The 27442-nt window shown below is 36.4% G+C and overlaps 2 protein-coding genes across 2 annotated transcripts; both read right to left on the bottom strand.

Moving 5' to 3' along the window:
* dck (deoxycytidine kinase) lies at positions 1–12568 on the bottom strand. The gene is made up of 7 exons (XM_051677336.1): positions 12390–12568; positions 11649–11764; positions 7356–7549; positions 6725–6872; positions 4143–4258; positions 1770–1869; positions 1–1489 (listed from the first exon to the last, which is right to left on the bottom strand). Exons 1-7 carry the CDS (start codon positions 12478–12480, stop codon positions 1457–1459), a joined length of 798 nt encoding a protein of 265 aa, XP_051533296.1. The 5' UTR covers positions 12481–12568; the 3' UTR covers positions 1–1456.
* A 113-nt stretch (positions 12569–12681) lies between these two features.
* On the bottom strand, positions 12682–27344 carry mob1bb (MOB kinase activator 1Bb). The gene is made up of 6 exons (XM_051677337.1): positions 27207–27344; positions 20977–21143; positions 17451–17544; positions 17244–17377; positions 15145–15308; positions 12682–14830 (listed from the first exon to the last, which is right to left on the bottom strand). Exons 1-6 carry the CDS (start codon positions 27218–27220, stop codon positions 14753–14755), a joined length of 651 nt encoding a protein of 216 aa, XP_051533297.1. The 5' UTR covers positions 27221–27344; the 3' UTR covers positions 12682–14752.
* Positions 27345–27442: the final 98 nt, after the last annotated feature.

Here is a 27442-nt window from a genome sequence, read left to right as displayed (position 1 = left end):
GGAACAATTGGAAAGTTTATTGGTTATTCAGTGACATAAACACATTGCAAGAAAATTGTATTTTAGAATAACAGAAATTACTTGCTTTTTAAGTAATTTAGAAATTGTAGGCATCTTCAGCCACAACATATTATGCAAACACATTGTTTAAGAGTCAGTGTATCCACACCTTTTTGACCAATGATTATCTTTTTTACTTTTTCAGTCATTCCTGATTACTAATATATATATATATATATGTGTGTGTATGATCAAAAATGTCTTTTTTCAAATAGTGATGGTGCTGTTTTTTACATCAGTAATGTCCTGAGTATACTTTGTGATCAGTTGAATACCACTTTGGTAAATTAAAGTACACATTTCCTTCCGAAACAGCAAAATCTGTACATTATTTTAGACTTTTGGCCGCCAGTATATGTATATATATATATATATATATATAAACATTTACTAGAGTTTGCTGGGGCTGATTTACTCCTTTATGTCGGTTACCATTCCTTGGAAATAATATATGAAACAATTATACTTCTTTGAGTAGAAATATCTCCAAAAATACACAATAAAACCCCTGTCCCTTTTACTAGAATGCAGTTTAATTGAGGAGCTCTGTGAGCTCCCGAGTAAAACAAAACTAGAAACATTTATACTGACGATAGAGATTTCCATGAATTTTAACAATCCTTTGATTTCCATAACAGTACAAACCCTGAAAGGTAAACATTTTCTCGATACTTGCAAAGTTTGGTATTGTATACTTATTCAACATTTACCTAAATGTTGTTCCAACAAATACAAGTTTTACTTCTTTCGCAATTCAACAATTATTATGAAAGAGGTGTTGTGTAATCAAAAATCCTGAACAATGACTGAGATTGACTCAGTTCTTTACAATTTATGGTGAGAAATGATTACTATCAAAATTCAAGGAATAATAATTTCCTTATTAACTGTTTCTAAATTTACTCATACTCGTAAATTTCACTGGGGTGTAGAGATACAACACCAACTGGGCGTTCTGGAATATTACAACACACCTGAGCATCTTTGTCAGAAGACGAGCAGGGCGAATGAAGAAACATTTTTTGTTTCTCATGTTGTTTCAGACTCGTATGACTTTCCTTTTCCTGTGGAAGGAGACGTTAGGCGCCATATTAAGGACTGACAGCCTCAGTCACCATTTACTTCCATTGCATATTATTTCCATATAATAATAAATAAAAAAGGTCACTGAGATTAACATTTTGCCTCACATTTCCTTTTGTAATGCTCAGAGGAAAGTCATATCAGTTTGAAATAACATGATGGTAAGTGAATGATGGCAATTTTGATTTTTGGGCGTTTAATCCATTAAAAGAGAAATAAGCAATCACCATTAGTCATTATTGAATTCACAAGGAAGTAAAAACACACATAAAGCAATAATGTATTTAAAACAAAGGATAAGCACCATTTCTCTTCACAATCCCAGATTGCTCAGAAATTCTTTTACCTGAGAAGACAAAAACCAACAAAATCAACATTAATGAACATATTCAGTTCTTATATCCCACATATTGTACTGAATTTACTCTGGATGATATCTAGATTCCTTTAGTATGAGTCCACTGTATACAGCATGTGTAAAGTGTGTGTAGTGCAGAAGATGCATTGTGTGTAAGTAAAAAGTATGTAAAGTGTGTGTTTGCACTTGGAAGCGAGTGGCGCATTGCGACATGACAAAATTAGATTGCATGTCTTATTATAGACTGAAGTGTTTGTGTGTGTCATACCTTCTCGATCATATCAGCACACTTAATGTTGTTGTTTTTGAAATCATCATTGACATCCAGAGTAAGAACCGGCACTTCATTCAGATACTCAAACTCCATACTGCAAACACGTGGAAATACACACACGTTATAAGAGCATGTACTGTATGTTTTCTGTATATGTTTTCTCACCAACTATTTGTGACTGTAAAGGCTAGTGGTAAAATGTTAATTTAGCGTTTCAGAGACACGGGTTCAGTTAAGTACCATGGAATCACTTATTCTTTATAGTCTAAATTCAGGCCTGTAGGATGCACTGTGTTTCATGCTATAGATTCAAAAGATCCGAGTCTTTTGTTCAGGAATCGGGCAACACTGGACGTGTTTCTCACGCTGTAGATAAAGTAGTGGGGCAGCGCTGCATTGAACCGTGCAGCAGGAAACACGGTCAGTATTTTAGCACGGTGTTCCGTCCTCATAGAAGGAAAATTGTATGTTTGGGAACTGTTAACCAAACCAAAAGTCATTAAAATCATATGGTTCTTGGTTCCCAACACTTCTCTAGTCTAACCAATTTGACACCACAGCAAAAATGAATATGCTACTGAACACACTCCTTTATTTCAAAAATCTTAATATTAATATTAATATAAATATCAACAAAATAAAAACAATGACACAGCTTTCAAGTAAAGTTTTTTGGACACATATCCAGTTTTTGGTCACCCTGTTTTCATTCACATGATAAAACTGACTGTGTTTACATTAATAACTGTACAAGACTTGACATTTTTACCAAGAAGTGTTGTGTTTTAGACCGTTCACATGTACAGACGCTTCACTGTGAGGCACGAACACTTGTCACAAAACACACGTGCAAATATGCATGCAAGCAATAGACAGCAGCTGCTTATTAGCAGTGCTGGGAAGTAATGGATTGCATGTAATCTGAATTACGTAATCAGATTACAAAAATCAAGTACTTGTAATTGGATTAAATTCAATTTTAAAATACTCATAATTAGACTACAGTTACTTTGTTATAGATTACATGATTACATATTAACAAGGCAATGGCAGTCAAATGTTATTGATCATTTATATCATCATATTCTTACCCCGAAGTGCAATAGTCTCACAGATGAAAATTTTGAGCATGTGCTCCTTTTACGTTACAACAGTAAGATATGCACCTCAGCTAAGGAATAGGTGATTGACTATTACTAAGTAGTAAGGGTTCAAAGTAAGTGTGTCAGAGATTTGAGCTGTTAGCTTTGACCTAGCAATGTCATTGCTGTTGATTTCAGGTTCATTACTGACCCATCAGGGTTCATTTCAGGTCTCTAAGGGTCCTGCCCGCAGGGTGCACAATAGTTCAGCTGCAAAATGTGCAGCAATATGGAACAAAGCCCATCGCTCTACTGTTGCTGCTGATGCAGTGGAGTCCACTGCATGACACTTGACATAAAACTTGACACAATTGTTCCTTGTGTTACTCGGTGGAGCTCTTATAGAATATTCTTGCTGTTCAAAAGATGATATCTTGCACCTCAGTTGTGGAATAGGCAATGGATGGATTATTTCATTCATGTAATGTTTCATGCACTTTTTAAAAATGCCATAAGGAGCTCTTTTTGATAATAATGAAGAATGGAATACGTTTTCCTCTGAGTACTTTTATGTTAAAATGATTATCCTACTCAAATGCATGTGACATAAAATAAAATAGAATTAGGTTGAAAGTAATCCAAAAGTAATTGGATTAGATTACCTCAAAAATGTAATCTATGAGATTACGTTACTGATTGCATTTCTTTGTCATGTAAATTTTTATCAGTACCTGATTACAATTCACAAATAATCCACCAGCACTGCCTATTAGTCATACGCCACACATATTGAGACACTAAACAGTACATCCAGTACTAATAGACTGGTGCTGTTACATTTACTTTATTGTAGTGAAGACTTGGTACCGAGTTTTACATCACTATGTATGGGATAATGTACAGCCAACAGCCCCATTTATAGCAAAATAATCCACGACAGGATGATCTTGTACCACCCTGAAGGGGTTTAATTTGAGATAATGGCCGTTGGACTGTTCATTATCCTGCTTATTACACAACTATTTGTCAAATAAATAAATAAATAAATGGACATAAAATAGTGAATTGAGTTTAAATTGGATTACTTGTAGAGGTCGCAGAGTGATATTAGAGGACAGGAGCACATAATGTAAGAATTAAATATAATTCGCAATACCAAATATGTCAGTTTGAACCTGGATGTGCAGTTGACCAGAAAGTTGTACTTTTATATACAGTGTATATATATATATATATATATATATATATATGATTCTTTAATGTGTTTGTTGTGACTGTGTGATACCTCATAGTCCTGTGCTGTAACCAGCACTCGTGTTTATAGTGAAGTTTCTCCAGATATTCCAGTGGAATTCCCTGTTCTTCTTCTCTTCCTCTCAAATGCAGTCGCTCCAAACACCGCTGAAATACAAATAACAAAATTGCCACTTGCTCATTCTGTTGTCCAGTGGACTAGCTAGTGTAATTAGGGCGCTATGAAATCCATTTAAATTTGTTTTCCAAATTCTGTTTTATTTTTTCTGAATTCTGTGTTTTAAAGTTTACTTAAATGTTATCATAAAAAATATTTAATTAAAATAAAGTCATAGAATTTTAATTAAATAATATCCAAAACACCATATTAAAATGATTAATTTAGTCAAATACAGTGTTGCACAGCAGAGCACCACAGTATAAATGAAATCATTGATGAAAACTTTTATTAAGTACAACAACTGTGAGATATTGCTTAAATATAATTTAATTATTATGCAAAATCATGAGAATAAAGTGAGAAAGTCATAGTAGGTGTTCTAGATATATATTTTTATTTAATTTGTTTGTTGCATTTAAAGCTTTTAAAATGTTTAAGCTTAGGGTGGCCTGGGTAGCTCAGTGGTAAAAGACACTGGCTACCACCCCTGGAGTTCGCTAGTCCAGGCCGTGCTGAGTGACTCCAGCCAGGTCTCCTAAGCAACCAAACTTGCCCAGTTGTTAGGGAGGGTAGAGTCACATGGGGTAACCTCCTCGTGGTCACTATAATGTGGTTCGTTCTCGGTGGGGCACGTGGTGAGTTGAGCGTGGATGCCGCGGTGGATGGCGTGAAGTCTCCACACGCGCTATGTCTCTGTGGCAACGCGCTCAACAAGCCACGTGATAAGATGCACGGGTTGACGGTCTCAGATGTGGAGGCAATTGAGATTCATCCTCCGTCACCCGGACTGAGGCGAATCACTACGTGACCACGAGGACTTAAAAAAGCGCATTGGAAATCGGGCATTCCAAATTGGGAGAAAAAGGGGAGAAAATCCAAAAAAGAAAAAGAAAAAGAAAAAAAAAGAAAAACGTGTTTAAGCTTAAAGTAACCATTTCAAGTGATTTTAATAAGAAAGTTTTGAACAATTTACCAAACAATTTGGGCAAATTAGCTTACAAAAAGGTGACTTTAGCTGAAAGGTGAGTGGTTTGCATCCCTGAATTATTACTATTATTATTATTATTATTATTATTTATTACTACATTGAATATAACATTTTGCTATACAGGAGTAATATATTTCTGTCACGATTTCTTCAATTTTACACGTCTAGTTAAACTGAACTTTTGTTTTGGTGGAAAGCGAATTAAGCATTTTGAGTTTGTATGTTTTTGACGACAAAGTCACACCTCCGGATAAACAGTCCACTGTATGGCTAAAATGTGCTTATTAAACCGCAAAAGGCTGCGATATTTATTTAAATATATAAATACTGTATATAGTCTGCATGTGCTGCGCGGTTCAAGATTAATGCATGCACTGCTGGCTGTAATCGATTACAAACACAGAGCGCATGTGATGCTTATGATGAGGTGCTATCAGTGTATGAGTGGCCGGCTTCACATATTCACTTTGAAGCGTGCAGCACGTTCAGACTGTATATTTATTTAAATCTCAGCCTTTTGCGGTACAATCATCACACTAAGACATAACACGTTTTCATAAAGCATTAATACATTAAATTAATCCCAAATGTGTCAAATTTTATGACTGGATTTCCGCGATTTCCACATAGAGAAAAACATCCGGCTCAGTGTAATTCACACACTTTCATTGTTTTATCTTTTTTTGAGTACTTAAGTGTTTGTGTCTGTGTTGGGGAGTAACTAACTAAAAGTAGCGATGCTACTAACGTAATAGGATATTTTACCCCAAAATGAAAATTCTGTCATCATTTGCTCACCCTCATGTTGTTCCTAACCCTTATGACTTACTTTCATCCATGGAAAAGACAATGTTAGCCTCAGTCACAATTCACTTTCAGTGCATCTTTTTTGGGGGATTTGGAACAACATGAGGGTGAGTAAATGATGACAGAATTTTCGACTACATATATCTACATCTACATAAATATCTACATTGCCATTTTAAAGTCACATTGTGTTGCACGGGCAACTTTAAGGCTGGATTAAGTTGAAGCAGTAACAAACAAGCTCTGTAAATGAACTGATTTAAACAAACAATTCACTGATTCAACCTTCCTGCATAGCATTTTATCTTTTACTTTGTTAATAGCAAAATATTTCATGAAATCCTGCTGTTTATTTGCATGGTTTCAACTCAGTTATATAAATTAGGGTGTATTGTAGTTTGTTGGATTTAATGTAACTGTATCTAGTGAGATTGTTAATTAATTCAAAAACTCTCATTGTTTTTGTGTCAGAAAAATATTGCTCTGATGAAATTAGAAATTATGTTATCAGATAGTTAAATACCTAAAAAGTTATTGCTCCCATATAAATCAAATTTAGCTAGTAGCATCATAGCTAGTTGTGTAGCCAACTACATTTTTCAAAAGAGTAGCTTGATTGAAGTTTAACAACTTAAAATTATGAATGAATTATCAGCACCTCTGGTTTTGCCCGCAGATAAATGATGCCATCCAGTTCAATGTGCTTTCCAAACTGTTTATGGAGCCAGCTGTGCCAGTCCTGATAAATTGCCCACTCTGTGTCATTCACACACTCGCTCTCATAGAGGTTAGAGGCAAAGATATACCTGCAACACACACACACATTCTCATTTACCTTCTCTATGACCTTAATCCAATCACTGAAAACATTCAAAGGTTGTCAGAAATGCATGTGACCACATCACATTTGTAGGATAAACATCTTATACATTCCAATGTGTCCTGGCAACTGCGAGGAACCGCCTACTTACCTGTAAATTACTCACTGTGTTTTAAGTTTACCAGTTGTGTGCAGATTTGAAAAAGCTTCTTCAGTGTGCCTGATATCAACTTACAGCAACATCGATCATATGAGGCACACACACTAGGAATTAATTTAATAGGTACTCGAATAAAACATCAATGAGCATTCTGTCAAACTAAACGATGTTCCTTTTGTGTTTCACGGAAGAAAGTCATAAAGGTTTGCAACAACATAAGGGTGAGGAAATGATGACAGAATTATCAGTAGTGAGTGAACTATCCCTTTAATACCAGGTGTAATTGGCTTTACTGTCTAATTCTCACACCTGTCGCTGTACACGGATCGTTCAAAAAACTGCACTGGATTCTCCGCCTCTCTGAGTTTCCCATTGGTGGATTTTATCTGGGAGCGGACACGACTCATGCAGGCGTAACTTTGGAAGGTGTACGCCCAGCGCTCTGGCTTCTCGTACATCATCTGCAGAACATTTCCTCCACTCTTCTGAGAGGTGGTTAACTCCTGAAACCATACATACATGAAATATTGAGATATAATTATATAATATATATATATATATATATATATATATATATATATATATATATATATATATATATATATATATGGATTTCTAGAAAGAAAAGTCTCATTAAAACATTTTTCACACACTCAATGTTTTTTTTCTATTTGTTTACTAACAATTTCCAATAGGACATAGATGTAATTTTTTCTGAAATTCATGAAAATTCCCACCACAGTGTCATTTCCAGCATATCTCAAATTTTGTTTTGTGTTTAAGTAGAATTTTGTGGTGGAAATGACGGTGGTGAAAATTAAATTTTTTTCATAGCTAACATTTTATGTATCCTAAATACACACAATTAAATAATATTTTCATACTTTTTGCACAATTTGCCAACTTGATTGAAAATTACACGCAATAAAAAAACCTCTGCTCGCAAGTGATATTTACCTTAATTTTTCTTTGTTTTTTTCAAACATCACTCATCTCGTATTTTATTTCAAGCATGCTTTTCAATGACACTTTTGCTGTAAGTTAACAAGTACACTAACTTTTGAAATAACAAAATTGTTTAATGTGGTGGAAATGACACCACAACTGTTGTATCTTCTTAAAAAATACATAGAAATAATTTTCACACAATAAATATTACATTTGTTTCCCTTAGTTTAGATGATCATCATTTAAAACATGTAATATTTTGTATTTTTATAATGGATTTTTCATAATTTAATACTGAAAGTTGGGGTCTGGGACAAGGCTAAAACAATCAAATCTATACATAAAAGGCATTTGAAAAATAGCAAAAATAAATGACGAATGCCTGGTAAAAAGGTTGCCAAGTCAGTTTTAATAACAAATGGATCAATTACTTGACGCTAATTTTTTTGTCCACGTCTAATAAATGATTCAAAAATACATTACAAATGCAATTCACACAAAACAATTACTTGAATAAACCTCTACTATGATAAACATGTTTTCAACAACTGAGTTCAAAGTCATTTTGACTTTCTTTTTTTTTCTGGGGTTTAAAGCAGTTATTAAAATATAAAAAAAAATATATTTTTATATTATTTTCATTTGAAATTAAGTTTTAGTTCAAAGTATTTTTTCTTTTATTAAATAAAAATATTTTTATTTAGTTATTATATATTTTTATTTCAGTTTTAGTAATTTCAGTTTTACGGTTTGACTAATGTGTGAAGTTCTTCAGCTGAATATTTTTAGTGCAAGTTCTGGCCTGAGTTTGTATTGCTTCTTGATATTCACATACTTTTGCATGGAAAAAGGAAATGAAAATGAAAAATACAAAACCTATATATAGTTGTTGGGTGTTTTTTATTTTATTGTAGTTAGTTGTCAAGGCAAGATTTTTCTTTTTTTATTATCTAATATTAGTATCTTATTTTATTTTATTTAAATTCATGAAAATGTTGTTTTGTTTTTTTTTTTTGTACGATAACAACCCTGGTTTAAAGTAAAAAAATGTCATGTGGTGTAACCATCCAGAGACAGTAAAAAAAAATGTAAGTCATTAAAAGCTGAAAATGTGCTGAATAATCTTATATTATTATTTCTTAAGAAAATAAGCAGTGAAACAATTTTATTTTTAAATATGATACATAACTGAAAAACATTTGTCCACCAAATAAGTCATGTGTTGTAACCAACATGTAGGTAGCAATTTTGTTGTCATGTGACAAACATCATAAAACAGAGAAGAACTCTTTTGGCCCGCAAGACTGTGTGTGAAGTTTTAAAAAGAAATCATTATTTTGTCATTTATAAGTAAATATCAATATTTTGACATTTGTATGAAAAGGCACATTTGGTTCAGGTCATTTGGTGTAACCAGGAGAAAACTTATTGATATTCTTGACTTAAAAATTAATGATATTTGTAAAAGGGTGCTTGGGTAGCTCAGCGAGTAAAGATGCTGACTACCACACCTGGAGATGCAAGTTCGAATCCAGGGTGTGCTGAGTGACTCCAGCCAGGTCTCCTAAGCAACCAAATTGGCCCGGTTGCTAGGGAGGGTAGAGTCACATTGGGGTAACCTCCTCATGGTCGCTACACTGTGGTTCTCGCTCTCAGTGGGGCATGTGGCGAGTTGGCGAGGATGCTGCAGAGAACAGCATGAAGCCTCCACACACGCTACGTATCCGCGGTAACGCTCAACAAGCCACATGATAAGATGCGCGGACTGACGGTCTCAGATGCGGAGGCAACTGAGATTCATCCTCCGTCACCCGGATTGAGGCGAGTCACTACGCCACCACGAGGACTTAGAGCGCACTGGGAATTGGGCATGACATGTTGGGGAGAAAAAGGGGAGAAAATCCACACAAAAAAAACCAAACAAAAAAAACTATTTTTTATATATATATATATATATATATATATATTTTTTTTTTTTTTTTTTTTCACCTTGAAAACATTTTTGAAATTAAAGATTAAGTTGCGTACACGCTCATGTATTCAAGTTGCAAGGAAACTATTTTAATGCCTTTTACTTGGTTACAAGTAATTTTTTTTTCAAAAAATTGTAAAAGCAACATGAACTCAGAGATTACATGTCTACGAGTTTGACGCATGTTTTTTTAAACTAGATTTTTTTTTTTTATATTTCTAATTTGTATCACCTCGGAGAACCTTATTTGTCAATGACCCAAAAGAAAAAAGTTCAAATCTGTTTGCTAAAATAAAAATCGACCAAATGAGTGGTGTGAATGTCGCCGCTACAAATGGCAGGACAGTTGTTCTTTTTGGGATGCGACCCCCACCCCCATTTGTTCCCGTTTTATCATCTTTTAGGTTTAAATCACAAATATGATCACTTAGAAAAGTAATAGCACACTTATCCTCAACAAGCTGCATAATTTGAGGTATCATTTATATCCGTAGCACAAAGAGTACAGATCGAGTGATGCACCAAAGATTAATATTTAGGGTTAGGTGTTGAGTATAAGCAATAGTAATAGTGAGCTTATCAAAGACCACTAATGATTCTTTAAGGTGTGAATAATCTATGCCACCGAAAGTGCCCTGGGGTATTAAATGACGCAAGTATGCTTGAACCCTGTGCAGTGCTCTGGGGACGGTGGCATTCAAACATGAACTTGCAATAAAGATTTAATTGACATTTCAGTTGTGGGTCAAGTGCCATTCATATCCATTGAGTCAACATAGCAACAGCCATAAATATGAAAGACTTACCCTTAACACAATTACAGTATGGTAGAGAGATCTACAGCAGGAAATGCACATTTGAATATAGGTTTAACTGACCTAGCAGCACCACATGTTCCTATTTTATCTATAGTAGATAAGTGTTTGAATAGAGGAGTTTTCCTCTGGTTGAGTGCTCAGCTGTTGAGGACTAAACCATCTGTTGAGTCTCGTGGGACGACAGAGTGTTTGTCAGCCGTTTCCATCACAGCGGTAGATTATAAACTGTAACGTATGGTGGCCCCAAAAAGTATTTCAACACCGATGCTACACTTAAGAGAAATATTAATTTTCATTGCTTTACAAAATATAAAAACAAGTGGCATACTCAATAAATTATATTTTATATATGTATAATGCAATGGTTAAATACTTTCTGGAGCCACTGCATGCCTCAAAAAGAGTCCATTTTTATTTAAGTTATACTTGTATTTGAGAGCATTTAGCAGAGACAGACCATTTCTATTCAAATGAACGGGAGAAATTGGAACGCCCAACGGTCCCGCCTTACAGGTAAAAGAGCCAATCAGCTTTTAGAAACAGAGATCGCCTGTCAATCAACTCGAGAACGCGCATGCGCATTAGCTAAACCCGCATGAAGAATAGTATTTTTTTGCGTAATCTGAGTTGAAGCAGCACAATTTATGACACCACTTTTATCAGATTTTACTGCTGATTTGACATATGTTCTTTGATCGTAATCTTGACCAAGCGTTGTGGAGATTTCGGTCGTTCCCCATTCAAGTAGATTCACCTGCACTTGTTTACATAGAAAAATAGCGACCGAGAGCGTTCCAAAGATAGCCGCCGAGTGGCCTGACTTGCCTTGATAGCCACTTTGATAGTAAACAGTTAGATTCATACCTCATGTTCATCATGGTGAGTTTGTACATTGCACCATCTAGCGATGGGTTCTGGTACTACGTCCCACTCTCTGTTATGCTCCTCTAACAGCCGAACAAACGTGGATTTGCCCGCGGCTACAACAGAAATATATAAAATATAAAAATCATAGAGGAAAAGGACAGAAAACATAATTACAGCAAGAGACTGGCCGCTCTTTTTGGTTGATATGAGGATGTTTTACTTCACAACCAAACTTCCGCTTCAGCCGACGCGACTTTTACATGTTAAAAAACCAAATATAAGATAATATGAGGATGTTTGACGCATATAACGCCACAACCAAATTCACGATTCTTGGATTTAAAAAAAAAAAAAAAAAAAATCATAATAATAATAATAATAATATATATATTATATATATATATATATATATATATATATATATATATATATATATATATATACTTTATACGAGACAAACACGAAATATGCATATAGAAAAGCATTTGCAAAAATGTAGGCGCCATCTCATACTTTTATAACAAAGTAATCAATATTCGCCAACTTCCCCATTTCAAAAGCGTTTATATAATAATTTAAAAATATACATATTTTTTCTTGATGCAGTCATGCGCTGTAATCTTGTTAAAAGAGATCACAATCCATAAAAAAATATTTTAAGATTATGAAGCAAAAAAATTGCTGTCGCGTGCAATAAAATATGCTTTAGGAGGTGACAAAAGGGAACGAATGACTTACCAATATTGCCTTCAATGGAGATTCGTTTAATTATTTTCTCCAAACTGTCATTCAGAGGGCTCGTACAGGCTCTTTTGTTTGTGGGAGACATTTTATCTTCGTGCACCAATATAGCAAAATAACACTCTACTGTCGTTACTGTACAGTCAGTTATCCCGGAAACAGGCTGGAGATTAAATTCTGGCGCCAAAACTGCAGGTGCCACCCACCCGGAAACAGCTGCTGTCAAACTCGTTCCATACATATAATTCCACAAACACACATGTAGATGTAAATAAACGCAAATACGAGGTGTTAAGAGAAGGGTTTTATTTGCTCCATGTACAGCTAAAATAATAATAACAACAATCTCAGTAAGAGATATTGTTTTATTGATTTAAAATAGAACAATATCAGGAAATATTAATGGTCGAGTCAGCTGCACATATTTACATCTAATCTAGGAATAACCTAGTTATTATACAATTCAGGGAAAATATATTCTCGTTTCAGTGATAAAATGCTATATAAATACTTCAAATGTGTCCAATATTAATCAGTGGATGGCACTTTTATACTATAGCATAGTCCAAACCATTATAAGTAAAAGCATTACATTCGTGAAACAATGTAAATTCGAATGACAAAAGGAAAACAAACTTAAACTTAAGAGGATTTCAAACAGAACTATAAAAAAAAATTAAAAAGTATTAGTTCTACCAGTTAAAGGGATAGTTCGCCCAAAAATTAAAATTCTCTCATTTACTCTCAGATGTGTATGACTTTTTCTTTTGTTGAACACAAAGATTTTTAGAAGAATATTTCAGCTCTGTAGGTCCATACAATGCAAGTGAATGGTGGCCAGAAATTAGAAGGTCCAAAAAGCATATAAAGGCAGCATAAAAGTAATCCATAAGACTCCAGTGGTTAAATCCATGTCTTCTGAAGTGATATGATAGGTGTGGGTGAGAAACAGATCACTATTTAAGTCCTTTTTTACTATAAATCTCAACTTTCACTTTTATATTCTTCTTTTGTTTTTGGCGAATCGCATTCTTCGTGCATATCGCCACCTACTGGGAAGAGAGGAGAATTTATAGTAAAAGTTTCTCACCCACAACTATCATATTGCTTCAGAAGACATGGATTTAACCACTGGAGTTGTATGGATAACCTCTATGCTGCATTTATATGCTTTTTGGACCTTCAAATTTCTGGTCACCATTCACTTGCATTGTATGAACCTACAGATCTGAAATATTCTTCTAAAAATCTTTGTTTGTGTTCTGCAGAAAAAAGGAAGTTATACACATCTGGGATGGCATGAGGGTGACTATTTAATTTTTTTTTAGGTGAAATATCCCTTTAAAGAGAGAAAATTCCACAGTCACTCACTTCTGGACCAAATGCCAAATATTTCTCAAAATCTTTTATATAAACAACTAATAAAACAAAAGCTAAATTTGCTCACATCCATTTCAGAATGTTGCATGAATGACGTTATAATTACAGCTCAAATGGACATCATGCAACTGAAACATTAAAATAATAAAATGGGTTTTAATATTACAGCACTCAGGAAGAAACAAACTAAAACTATATCAAATCAAAAAAGTGATTTAAATGAACTAGTTGGTGTGAGTTAAGCGAAACAAATGTCTTCCCAAGAGTCTTTGAGCTGTTATCATTAAATAACGACAAGCAACTTAATAGAATCAAGGCCGATATTTCCCAAAAGCCATCTGTGTAGCGATATTCTGCTCTAGTATTCCAAACCTTGCTAAATTAAGAACCCTTCATAGTAATCAATACCAAATCCACAGCTTAGAAATATATAAATGGAGAAACAAACTATAAAGAACGATTTTGTGCGATAACGTCAGTAAGGATAAATAACGTGATAGTTATTGCATAGGAAAATAGACTTTGACTATTTAACTGCATCCTTTTGCTGTCAGCATTACAACTTTTAAAACATTCACACTAGCGAAACCGAGCAAATCTCCAAATCACTGCTTTGCGCGATACAAGCGCCATGACAACACATGGTATCATTGTAGTACATACTAAGTATGATGCTCTTGGGTTAAATCTCACTCTTTCAGTGACCACTAACTAAACTAAAAGTGTCAATAAGCAGTGGTAACCATTTCAACCAGGCGTCAAGTTTTTAAAAACTGCCATTAAGGAGTAACAAAATAATCTAAACAGGCTTGATCCCTTTGTAAGTGTTAGTATTGTGTTGACCTTGTAGGTTCGCCTAGCATGTGCTGTGGGGCTTAAATCAGCTGTACAAAACAAAAGACAGACGTGGTAGTCAGAAGATGGAGTAAGATCACTGTTTTTCCTTCATTACTTCCCTCTCTTTCTCTACTTTTCACTGTTTATCTGTCTTTAGTTGTTAGTTTATCAATCAGATCTTGAAGGGGCGCCAGCTCCTTGCGGTCGATCAAGTTAAACTCCTAAAAAATGAAGACAAAACACATCTGTTATTATCAATGCCAGACAATCAAATACTTGTCTGTCCTGCTGACAAATATCTGTGTTTTCTTTGTGCATTTGTGTGGTCTGTATACTTGGTAAATAATCTAAGCAATCAATTTCCATAAACAGTTTGAGTAAACTAATGTTTTTAATTCCACATTTTACCATTAATCGTATCAGAAGATAAAGCAGTTTGATGTACCAGCTCTACTGTTCAATTACATTCGTAATATATTTAATTAAAGCTGAAATGTCACCAAACAGCTGTATGTATGAAGTCAAGACAGAGCACCTGTACAAAGAAGATGAAGTGTTTGAACGACGTGTTGAGGTGGGCTTCCTCCTGCAGCTGCATGACTGCGTCGAAGTGTTGATGATATATATGAGCATAAACTCTGAACAAACGCTTCAGAATGGTCTTAGCCACTGACATGAAGTTCTTCGGAAATGGAACACCTGGACAGACGAGACATAAAAACAGAGAAAGGAAGTTAAATATCACAAAACCAACTACAACAGATGGCATTTCTTAAATGTGGTTATAACTTACAGTATTAGCTTCTTATTTAAAGGGATAGTTCATTAAAAAAAATGAAAATTCTGGCATTATTTATGCTTTGGAACAGCTTGTGGGTGAGTAATTTTTTTTGTGAACTATACCTCTAATAAATATGTTGCAAAGCTTTAAAGAGTGTTTCAAATTTTAAAGTAAAAAAAAAAAAAAACAAGTTGAAAAAAGGGTTGAAAAACAATTAAAGAGAGTTAAAGTATGTCATTCCTGCGTCAAACCATGTTTACAAAACAGCTTTCCGAATTCGCCCCTCGCCTGCAGTTGTTCAAACAGTCAGATAGTCCCACCCCCAGCTCAAGCCATTGGTTGAGAAACGCTGTTGGGGCGGGTCTAAACGGTCACTCAAAACAGACACAGGAATTGTGCAACACGGGCACTGTTTACAGTTTGAGAAAAGAAATCAATTAATGGCTTACTTATAGTTGATAGTTAAAGGTGCTTTAGGTGATTTTTTCATGGAAATGTAAAAAATGTTCCTACTCCCTTAAAGATATTGAAAATAAGTGTCCTGAGATATCTCTACGGTCTCTGTGATAGCTTTAGACTTTGTAAACAGCAAACAAAAATGTGGCTGTGGACCGCGGACACTGACGCTTTTCACCTATCAATCATTTTGCTCGTTCTCCTAGTGTTGTATTTGAAGCGTCTCATTGAGGCTATAATTCATCATGTTTGTCAGTTGAGGGCGCTATTGTGCCACTGTTGAATATGAAAGTCACAGGAACAAGCAATGCTGCTCTTTTGCTCAGTTTTGGTCTCAAAATAATATGTGAAGGGCGGGGTTTCGGAATGAGGGGGCGTGGCTAATTCAATGGTTCAGTCACGTGAAAGCTTCAGAACGCTAAATTTGCTTACAGCACTTTTAACCCAAAAATTTAAATTCTATCATCTCTTTAACTTTTAACTGTCTTTAAAAAAAAATCTCTTTTTATTTATAATTTAACCCTTTAATTTTGTATTATTCATTTTTAAAAATATATTTTTTTAATTTTCAAACTTTTTTTAAATCTCTTTCATTTATTTTGTTTAACCTTACATTTTTATTTATTTATTTATTACTTTACATAAATTTTTTAACTCTCTGTAATGCTTTGCAACATATTTATTAAAGAGATAGTACACAATTTTTTAAACTTCTGTCCTCATTTACTCACATTCACACTGTCCCGAACACTGCTTAAAATTGTATTTCTTCCGTGGAACACAAAAGACATTTTAAAGAAGATCCAAAGTGCTCTTTTCCATACAATGAAAGTACTCGTGACCAGTGTGGCTGTCAAGCTCCAAAAAGTGCCATAAAAGTAGTTTTATTCTGCCGTGGCACAATCAATCAAAGGACACATGAGAATCAATGACATTTAATGTCAAACCTGGCAGGACATTTTGAAGCACCTGGTTTGATTGTGTGCAAGCGCAAATGCGATTTGAGAGCTACGACAAAGCAGAACATTTTCTTTGAATCGATTTGTTTGTCACACAAAGCTATCGTATGGACTCAGAATACTTGGAATATGTTGCACAAGTCGTATGGACTACTTTTATGATACTTTGCTTGTACTTGACAGCACCTGGTTACTGTATTTCATTTTATGGAAAAGAGCAGCATTAACATTCTGCCTTATTTTGTGTTCCACAGAACACAGAAATGTCGGGGCGATCTATTCATTTAACTCTAATACGTGATTTTCGAAATACCGCATACTTTGAAAAACGAATGATGTTAGGAAACAAAACAAAAAACTGAGTTTCCAAACTTAAATGGATAAGTGTGTACGTGGCCTTAGAATGGCCAATAGAGGGATTGTGATGTCACTGCGTACCAATTTTAGAAGGAAACAGGGTCTCGTCGTCCAATTGGTCCTGAACCCACGTCATTAGATAATCGATGTACTTGGGAGCAGAACACTTTATTGGCTTTTTAATGTTGGTCCCATCTGCCCAATGATACTCATATCTAAACAGAATGATACAAGTGAGATACAGACAAAGAAGAGACAAATATTCTTTCACGGTTCAAACACACTCACTTCGGTCCTGCTGACATGACGGGACAGCTGTCCTCTGAGCAGAAATCTGTGATGGTGCCGTACAGCATGTTTATTTGATTAAAGAAATCCACCGCTGCAGAGATAACCACAAATGAAAGTTTTTATTTAGTTACAGGTTCAATAGAAGTTAAGCTCCATCAACACTTAAATTGCAGTTGATAAAGACAATAATTTTGACTTGTCCCTCCATTTGCAAAAACAACTTGTGTTTACACTCACAATAATAATTTTATAATTATAATTTTATTTATCACACAATATACATTTGCACATATACAGTGAAATTCTTTTTTTCACATATCCCAGCTAAGCTGGGGTCAGAGTGCAGGGTCAGCCATGATACGGCACCCCTGGAGCAGATAGGTTCAAGGGCCTTGCTCAAGGGCCCAACAGTGGCATCTTGGCAGTGCTGGGGCTTGAACCCCCAACCTTCTGATCAGTAACCCAGAGCCAATAGATGTCTATGGGGCAGCATAGCAGAGAATAGAAAGTATAGCCATGGGGGCCTGGGTAGCTCAGTGGTAAACGCTGGCTACCACCCCTGGAGTTCGCTAGCTCGCTAGTTGGAATCCCAGGGCATGCTGAGTGACTCCAGCCAGGTCTCCTAAGCAACCAAATTGGCCCGGTTGCTAGGGAGGGTAGAGTCACATGGGGTAAACTCCTTGTGGTCACTATAATGTGGTTTGTTCTCGGTGGGGCGCGTGGTGAGTTGAGCATTGTTGCTGCGTGGGTGGCGTGAAGCCTCCACACGCGCTATGTCTCCACACGTGTTATGTCTCCATGGCAACGTGCTCAACAAGCCACATGATAAAATGCGCAGGTTGGCGGTCTCAGACGCAGAGGCAACTGGGATTCGTCCTCCGTCACCCGGACTGAGGCAAATCACTACACGACCACGAGGACTTAAAAAGCACATTGGGTATTGGGCAAAAAAAAAAAAAAAAAAAAAGAAAGTATAGCCACAAGATTTAAACATTACATGTGCTAGAATGAGACTAATGAGATCAAATCTCTTTCTAACCTTCTGTTATAGCCAATCTGTCAACTCATGTCATGATTATGTAAACACAGTGAGCATATGGATACAAAAAGAGATGATAGCACATAACTGGAAGTTCATCCATCTAGAAAATCAGTCCCATCGCTAAAAGGATGAATTCACACATTTCTACAGCTCAAAAATGTAATATAAGTATTTTAACAAAAAAAGCATCTTCACACTTCTGATAAACTCTATGAAATGCCTTGCCCATAGACATCCATTTTAAAAATTGAGGCAAAATCATCTGTGGTAACTGAAAGAATACCACAGATTCTGTTAATCGAGAATCCATCAATCCAAGTCGTATTGAACCAGGAACATTACTCTATTCATGCTGCATGAATAACACTGTTTAATTATAAAACAGAGTGGGGTTTATTTGTGTATGTTGGGGGAGGTGTGTATTTGCAGTAATTGCTGTGGACTGAAGGTCCGTCTGGACTAAATGTGCAATCGGAAAAGACAGGATGAGTGACATCAATAGGTCAAGGGTCAAAGTTGTTAAGAATGAAATTAAAAAAAGCACACAAACAGCCCTCTACATTGCGAGTAAATCACTCACACTATGCGACCAAAAGACGTCTGTTATTAGCCACTGGCAAGTAAATATTAACATTTCACTGCCAGTGATAGAGTTGTGTAGTGTCGAAGCACTGAGGCCCTTTTACTGATTAAAAAGCAGTTGATTGGGGGCCTGGGTAGCTCAGTGGTAAAAGACGCTGGCTACCACCCCTGGAGTTAGAATCTCAGGGCATGCTGAGTGACTCCATCCAGGTCTCCTAAGCAACCAAATTGGCCCGGGAGGGTAGAGTCACATGGTGTAACCTCTTCGTGGTCGCTATAATGTGGCTCGTTCTCGTGGGGCACGTGGTGAGTTGAGCGCAGATGCCGCGGTGGATGGCGTGAAGCCTCCACACGCGCTATGTCTCCGTGGCAACGTGCTCAACAAGCCACGTGATAAGATGCGCGGGTTGATGGTCTCAAACGCGGAGGCAACTGGGATTCGTCCTCCGCCACCCGGGGACTTCGAGCATCTCAGAGAACCGCACCACGGACATCACAAAAGCAGCTATCTTGAAAGCGTGTGAATATGAACCACTTCTCAAGAGCTCTGATGTGCACGCCGTCTACAGAGGCTTGCGCCAAACATTAAAACAAATATAAACAAGGTATAAACGTGTTAATTTTGTGAACACAAAGCAGTTTCACTTAACGGCCATGTAATGGCAAATGTCCGTGGTCATTGTGGGTTTATTCACGCAGTGTTAATAACACGCAGTGAGACAGAGGAGAAGCCCTGCTCTATTTCTGTGGAGATGATAAAATGCAAGAAACAGAATCTCAAAGTCTTCCTTCACAAGAAATAAGGGCTTGTGAGTTAATCAGAGAGCCTTTAAATTAATGTGTGAAAGTGAAGAATTTAAGGCAGAAATATTTTACTATTGCATAATATAATATAATATAATATAATAAAATATAATATAATATAATATAATATAATATAATAGCTATACAGGTTGACTGGGTTACAAAAGAAGCAAAAAGAAAACAAAACATTGAAAAAGTTTAATGGATTAAAAGTAAATCGGACAAATAAGAGAGATATATTTTAGTTATTTAGACATATTTTGATTATTAAAATATTATTTTAATTATTTTAAATTTTATACTTTTATATTTGACTGTCATTCATACGTTTTTTGAAGCCTGAAAAGGAAATCATATACCCTTATTTTATTATATAACCCAAGCTAAATTTGTATAAATGACTTTGTTGTGTGCATGAAGCACACATAGTGAGTTTGTATGGTAATTAATCGTCACATTCGTGAAACACCTAAAACAGACGATTAATCATCATAGCCCTAAAACAGGCAATTAATCGTCATAATCGCAATTATTTGTTTGACAATTAATTGTCAGCAAAATTTCACAATCGTGACCCTTAATTTTCATTATTAGGATCCTACCTTGTGAATTGTTTTGTTAAAAATGTGTACGAAATTTCAAACAGTGACAACAGCTTGTATCATTATTAAAAATGCGATTTCATGACATCATATAAATTGATAGAATGTGAAATTTGTACATTTTTAAAAAGCTAAAATGTGATTAAAATCATAAAGCAAAATATAAAAAAAATTACAATATACTATATTGCGTGAATATATATGAAGAAAACCCCTCTCTCAGTTTGCTTAATATATTTTTACTTACATGTCGTCAAAAGTAAAAATTGACTAGCCAATTTTTTTCTCCAACGTGATCGTAGAGGGTTGCACAAAAGACAAGACAAGAGAACCATCTATAATAACAAAAGCTATGGTCTAGAAATACAGACACTAAAAAGAGAATCAATGATACAGGACATATTTGTGCCATGCCAAAACAATGCACATTTATGAAGTCGGATAAAGACACATGAATAAAAATTAGTAATATGATGTTGCTCTCTGTTCTTACTGTTGACGGCCACCCATTCATTCAGATCTTCTCCGTCTGGAAGCATGACGGCCATACGCAGGTTCCCGCTGCCAAGCGTGGCTTCAGCATGTTTGAGCAGCTCATACTGGTGAGATCCTTCCGGAATATTCTTCTTCGGTTTAAACGTCTTAGATGAACGATTCCCACTGGAGGAGATGGAATGAGCAAACCAGACAAGGCAATTTATGATTGTCTATGGGCAGTTAGTTGGTATTAAATACTAGCAATAAACCAATATACATATTTGAGATTTTTGTGTATGTATATATATATATATATATATATATATACACACACACACACACACACACACAGAACACACACACTGATCAGCCACAACATTAAAACCACCTGCCAATATTGTGTAGGTTCCCCTCATGCCGCCAAAACAGCGCCAACCCGCATTTCAGAACAGCATTCTGAGATGCTGTTCTTCACACCACAATTGCACAGAGTGGTTATCTGAGTTACTGTAGACTTCGAACCATTCTGGCCATTCTCTGTTAAGTTGATTCTGTGTGTATATGTTCTGTTTATTCCATATTTCACATAAGAATCAATAAACATGTTAATATCAAAACCCATCGGTCAGAAGTCATCAGAACATCAGAAACAGACATGTGATGCCATTCCCATTGGAATCCACGCACAACTCACCACGCGCCCCACCGAGAGCGAGAACCACACATTACAGCGACCACAAGGAGGTTACCCCATGTGACTCTACCCTTCCTAGCAACCGGGCCAATTTGGTTGCTTAGGAGACCTGGCTGGAGTCACTCAGGATGCCCTAGATTTGAACTCATGACCAGGGGTGGTAGTCAGCGTCAATACTTGCTGAGCTACCCAGGTCCCTTAAAAGATCACTCTTGGGATTTTAAGAATCGATTTTGGGATTGTTCATATGAATATTGTGATTAATCAGAACTTCGTCATTTATACCTAGCCCTGCTGCTTGACGATTAATAGAAGCATTTAACAAGATCTACAAAAAGTCTAGTCACAATTTCTGCTTTTGTTTTTATCTAACATAGTGTATAATCCTAACCATTCTCGTTTTAATGTACAATGTACATCTCAATTGCTAAAATAAAACTGTATCAGCCTATTTCGCATATATAATGGCAATTTATCAGCCACTGGCCACGCCACTCTCTAGCAGTGTTAAAAGTAATCCACTACAAATAACTATTTTTCCCCTCTAAACTTGTAATCAGATTACTTTACTAATTACGTCACTTAAGTTACTTTCTGAAACACTTTCCCACTCAACAAATTCAAAATACTGTCTATATTTCTCCTCTCAATGACTGGTTATGGGGCCATAATTAATGTTTTCTACATAAATAATATATTAGAAATAAGCATAACCCTATAATATACTTAAAAGTAATTAAATTAACTGAAAGTCAGTAACTATAATCTGATCACAAGAATTTAAAATGTAATGCATTACACTACTTTTTTGACTAAATGTAATTATATTACAGTAACTAATTACTTTGTAATTGGATTACACTCAACACTACTCTCTAGTTATCAGTAATGGTTTCGGCCATTGAAAAACCTACATTGGTCGACCACTATAAATAAAACTGAACTAATGAAGGCCAAAAAGTGAAAGAAAAAGTGAAAATTTTAAAGAAATTGTGACTGGGGGGACCTGGGTAGCTCAGCGAGTAAAGACGCTGACTACCACCCCTGGAGTCACGTGTTCGAATCCAGGGCGTGCTGAGTGACTCCAGCCAGGTATCCTAAGCAACCAAATTGGCCCGGTTGCTAGGGAGGGTAGAGTCACATGGGGTAACCTCCTCGTGGTCGCTATAATGTGTGGTTCTCGCTCTCGGTGGGGCGCGTGGTGAGCTGTGCGTGGATTCCAATGGGAATGGCATCACATGTCTGTTTCTGATGCTCTGATGACTTCTGGCCGATGGGTTTTGATATTAACATTTTTATTGATTCTTATGTGCAATATGGATTAAACCGAACATATACACACAGAATCAATTTAACTCCCATTATATCCCCCTCCCCAACTCCACCCTGCCCCTCAACAAATATCCCTGTGGTCAAAGCCTAAATTGCACCATGCACAAATATAAGCAAACAAACCAAAGAAAATATTTGAGAACATAAAAAATATAAAAATCAACAAACAAAGAGAAAAGAAAGAATTCCACAAAGAAGATCAGCACACAGAAATGCCAGTTTAGGAGCTTGTACCTATTTACATGACCTGCTTCTTTATTATTTGAACTTTAATAAAGGATGCATTAAAGATATAACGGCGGGCAGAACGGCAGCTGCGACTCCGCTATATTTCACAACAAGAGTGCTTCTGTATTTACTTATTTTGTATTTTTGTATAATTCTCTCATACTTTGTGATCTACAATACATCACCTGAAGCTGTTTGGAAAGTTTGGAGTGCATCTTGACTGTGAGCTGCGTTTTCTTCCTCTCCTCAATCAGGCACGAGCTGCAGTGCTCCTCTCGCGCACCATCATTAGTTTCACATGATCCCATGTTACGTTAAATGAGATCAAACGACATGGTTTTGGGAGACTGGATATAGGTTTTTGCAAAGTTTAGCCGGGCTTGGATGTTTGTTTTTTTCATCAGAAAAGGCTTGCGTCTTGCCACCCTGCCCCATAGCCCAGACAGATGAAGAATATGGGAGATAGTTGTCACATGTAGGGAGCAACCAGTACTTGCCAGAAAGAACTGCAGCTCCTTTAATGTTGCTATCGGTCTCTTGACAGCCTCCCTGACCAGTTTTCTCTTGGTCTTCCCATCAATTTTGGAGGGACGTCCTGTTCTTGATAATGTCACTGTTGTGCCATACTTTCTCCACTTGTTGATGACTTACTTCACTGTGTTCCATGGTATATCTAATGACTTGGACAAAATTTTGTAGTTCTCACCTGAACGATACCTTTAAACAATGAGATCCCGTTGATCTCCTACTCCAGAAACTCGACCCGTTATTCAAATCGTCCATTCTTGTGATCAGGGTGAAAAGTTTCGCCTCCATAGATGTGATCGCTCAGTATACTTCTGTAAGCTCTTTGTTGCCCATGGCTCTTGTAGTAGCAAGAAGATGTTAGAAAAATCCTACAAGAACAGCTGAGATTTATTTGGAGTTTATTTCACATGAGCTTGATGATTGGTTGATTCTGAACACAGCCACATACCCAATTATAAAAGGGTGTGCACACTTATGCAGTGAAGTTATTCTAAGTTTTTTATTTTTATTAATTTTTTCTCTGAAATGTGTCACTTTGGTTTTTAGTGGCATTGCATAGGTTGTAATTTTTACATTAAAGGTGCAAAAAGTCTGACATGATTTATCTTTGTTTCATTTTTTACATCACAAAAACCTGCTGTTTTAACAGGGGTGTGTAGACTTTTTATATCCACTGTATATTAAAATGTGACATATTGACATGTAAAGATAAATTGTGTACCTAAGGCTAAATTATATAGACCACTATCCAACATTGATGTAACCATGTCATCCTTAATAACCCACAGAACAAAAAAAATAATTTGCTTCAACCTCGCGCATAACAATCCTAACTGGTGTCCATCATGCTCACGACACTATTGCTACTAGAATGCTCAAGTCCAGTGATTTTTTACATATACTGTATATGTGTAATTATTATTTTTTGTTTGTTTGCTTGTTTGTTTTGTTGTTTTTTCTCCCTTTTTTCTTAACATAAACCGTGCCATTAAATTGTACATAAATATGAACAACAAAATTAAAATTAATAAGCCCCAGTAAACAATAACATCAAACCCACAATGTGAGCAAATAAGCTCTACGGCAAGTTAACAAAGGGAGCCAGTGGGCAGACAACAGAACAGCAAACCCTCTCAGGCTGAATTAGTAAAATGTACGATGTGTAGTCTGTATTGTTGATCGAGTGCAGGCAAAGTTACCCACTCACTCCATTGATTTAATGAAGGCCATAGCTTGTCCTGGGCATGTAAAAGTCATCCTTGCCATCAATTCTCAACTTAGCCGGACAGAGCAGTGTGAAGTTTACCTTCTGTTGGTGCAGCAATTTTTTTACACTCTTTGAATCCATCCCGCTTCGCTTGAGTCGATCTAGCAAAGTCTGGAAAAACCATGATGTTGTGGTCCTCCCAGCACAACTTGCTCGTAGAACAAACTCTCTGTCAGACGACCGCAAGAATCTTGCCAGGATAGATCGGGGTCGGTCAACCACTGCGGGAAGCTGACCGAAAGCTCTGTGCGTGCGCTCTCTCTCGAGCCGGCGGCACGCTGTGTCAATCAAATTCGTAAGAAGTCCGTCCAAAAACATCACCATATCTTCTTGACCTCCCTTTCCCTCGGGGATTCCAACGAAACGTACGCTATTACATCTGCTCTGATTTTCCATTTCCTCTAGTTTTTCCCACACCCACTCCACATCAGCCATGAAAGCAGGCGAGCTAGCCTGTAGCTCTCTTTCGGCCTACTCCAGAAACTCGACCCGTTATTCAACATAGTCCATTCTTGTGATCAAGGTGGAAAGTTTCGCCTCCATAGATGTGATCGCTCAGCGTACTTCTGCGAGGCCCTCCATGTCGGTCGAGATTTTCGTCAGCATTGTATAAATGTTCGAGATATCCTGATCTATGTCACAAAGATCACTGCTGTCCCTATCGACTGGACCTCTGCCATCTTGATCCTGTGAGGCTTCCGACGCTTGAGAGCGTAAGTGCTTTTTAATGTCCCCGCAGGCTGACGATTTCAAATTTTTCAACATCCTACCCTCCCAGCACAGTTTAATAAACAAACCTATTACAGTTCTCACCAGTTAAAATTGCTTAAAAGGATAATTGTAGCAAAGTTTAAGCGGAGCACGCCTTTAAGCGACCAACCCTTGCATAGCATCACGTGACTCCCCGACCGATGGGTTTAAGTTCTCCTAAATCACATGCTTCTGGTGAGCCATCATGAGCGCTATTTTCCAAATGAAATCATAAGATATTCTCAGCTGTTCTGTGGAAAACACTTTTCCCATGATAAACTCCCCTATCTCTTCATTCCAGACAACCTGATCAGTACACTCAGTATATATACTGTATCAGAATAAACAATCCTTTTAAGAGACATCAGATTACAGAACCAGATTGAGAAACATTCTGTATTTCAGAGTTTCCTAACTCTCTTCCTCTTTACTAAAGATGCAAACATGTACTTTCTAGAAATTACAAGAAAATCAAAACAACCACCCTTCCCTTGCAAACTGATAGGATCAAAATGGTGCAAGATTGTTGAAAATGAATTATAATAAAAATGTAAACTCTGTCATTATTTTCTGAACTTCATGTCGATCCAAACTTTTGTATGACTTTACTTCTTCTGCCGAACACAAAAGTAATTTTTTTAAGGATATCCTGGCTCCTCCTTTTCATATAATGTATGCAGTAATGTAATGAATAGTGACAATAGTTCACACACAACTATCAGATGGCTTCAGAAGACTTGGAATATAGTGCACAAGTCGTATGGACCACTTTAATGAAACTTAAATAGTGCTTTTTTCTCAATTTGGAGCTTGACCGCCCCGTTCCCATGTACTTTGCTAATATGGAAAAAAGTGGACTTAAAAAAAAAATCTGAGAGAACTGTTCCTTTAAAAAGCCTTCATACAGTCTAAAAAAGGTCTATAAAGTTCTATATGACAGTTGCCACACCATCCACAGCCTGTTTAACCAATTAAAATTACATTGCAGCTCATGCAACACCATCACAAGCACAGCTTTCCAGCAAAACAACCTATTTTCAGAGGATGAAAAGAGTGTTTCCACTTTGCATTCATCAGTTACTGTGCGTGCACACACAAACACAGTGCAACTCTCTGATCTCTGACAAGACACACAACACACTCACAACACTGTGAATGATGAACAAGCACGCATTACATAAGATCTGTCCTCCTTCCAAGCCAGCACAACAGAAAGCCATGACACCGGTGCGAGTGAGCTAAATTCCGTTTAATCTCGGAGTTGAAGCATTTGCATGAAAATATAATATTTTAACGTAACTGTCAAGCTAGAAATACTGATTTAATGATGTGCACGCGCACAACTGAAGGCTCTGAAATACTCAAGCAGCTCTTTAGCAAAGCGAGCTGCGGCTGTGAATTAATATATATCAAAAAATGATGGTTTAAATCGTAAAATCAAACTTACAATAAGAAGCTCATGTTCTCCTGTCCGCCCGGTTCAGAGTACAGCTGCTGGTACCGGACCGAGATTCGGGTTCGTGAATCAGTAACGTTGTATCGACACCTTGCAACAAACTTCCCTCAAACGCTGTGGATTCTTTAATCTTGAGTGTAGATCTATAACTCATGAGGCGTTTGATTAATCGCGCTGAGTGTAGGAGTATCATAGGGCACATATTTTAAAGATCTGTTCTAAATGAA

The sequence above is a fragment of the Myxocyprinus asiaticus genome, chromosome 38 (genome assembly GCF_019703515.2).
Source record: "Myxocyprinus asiaticus isolate MX2 ecotype Aquarium Trade chromosome 38, UBuf_Myxa_2, whole genome shotgun sequence".
In the NCBI taxonomy this organism is placed as follows: domain Eukaryota; kingdom Metazoa; phylum Chordata; class Actinopteri; order Cypriniformes; family Catostomidae; genus Myxocyprinus; species Myxocyprinus asiaticus.
The sequence above is the reverse complement of the archived record's forward strand: the minus strand, read 5'-3'. Positions and strand labels throughout refer to the sequence as shown.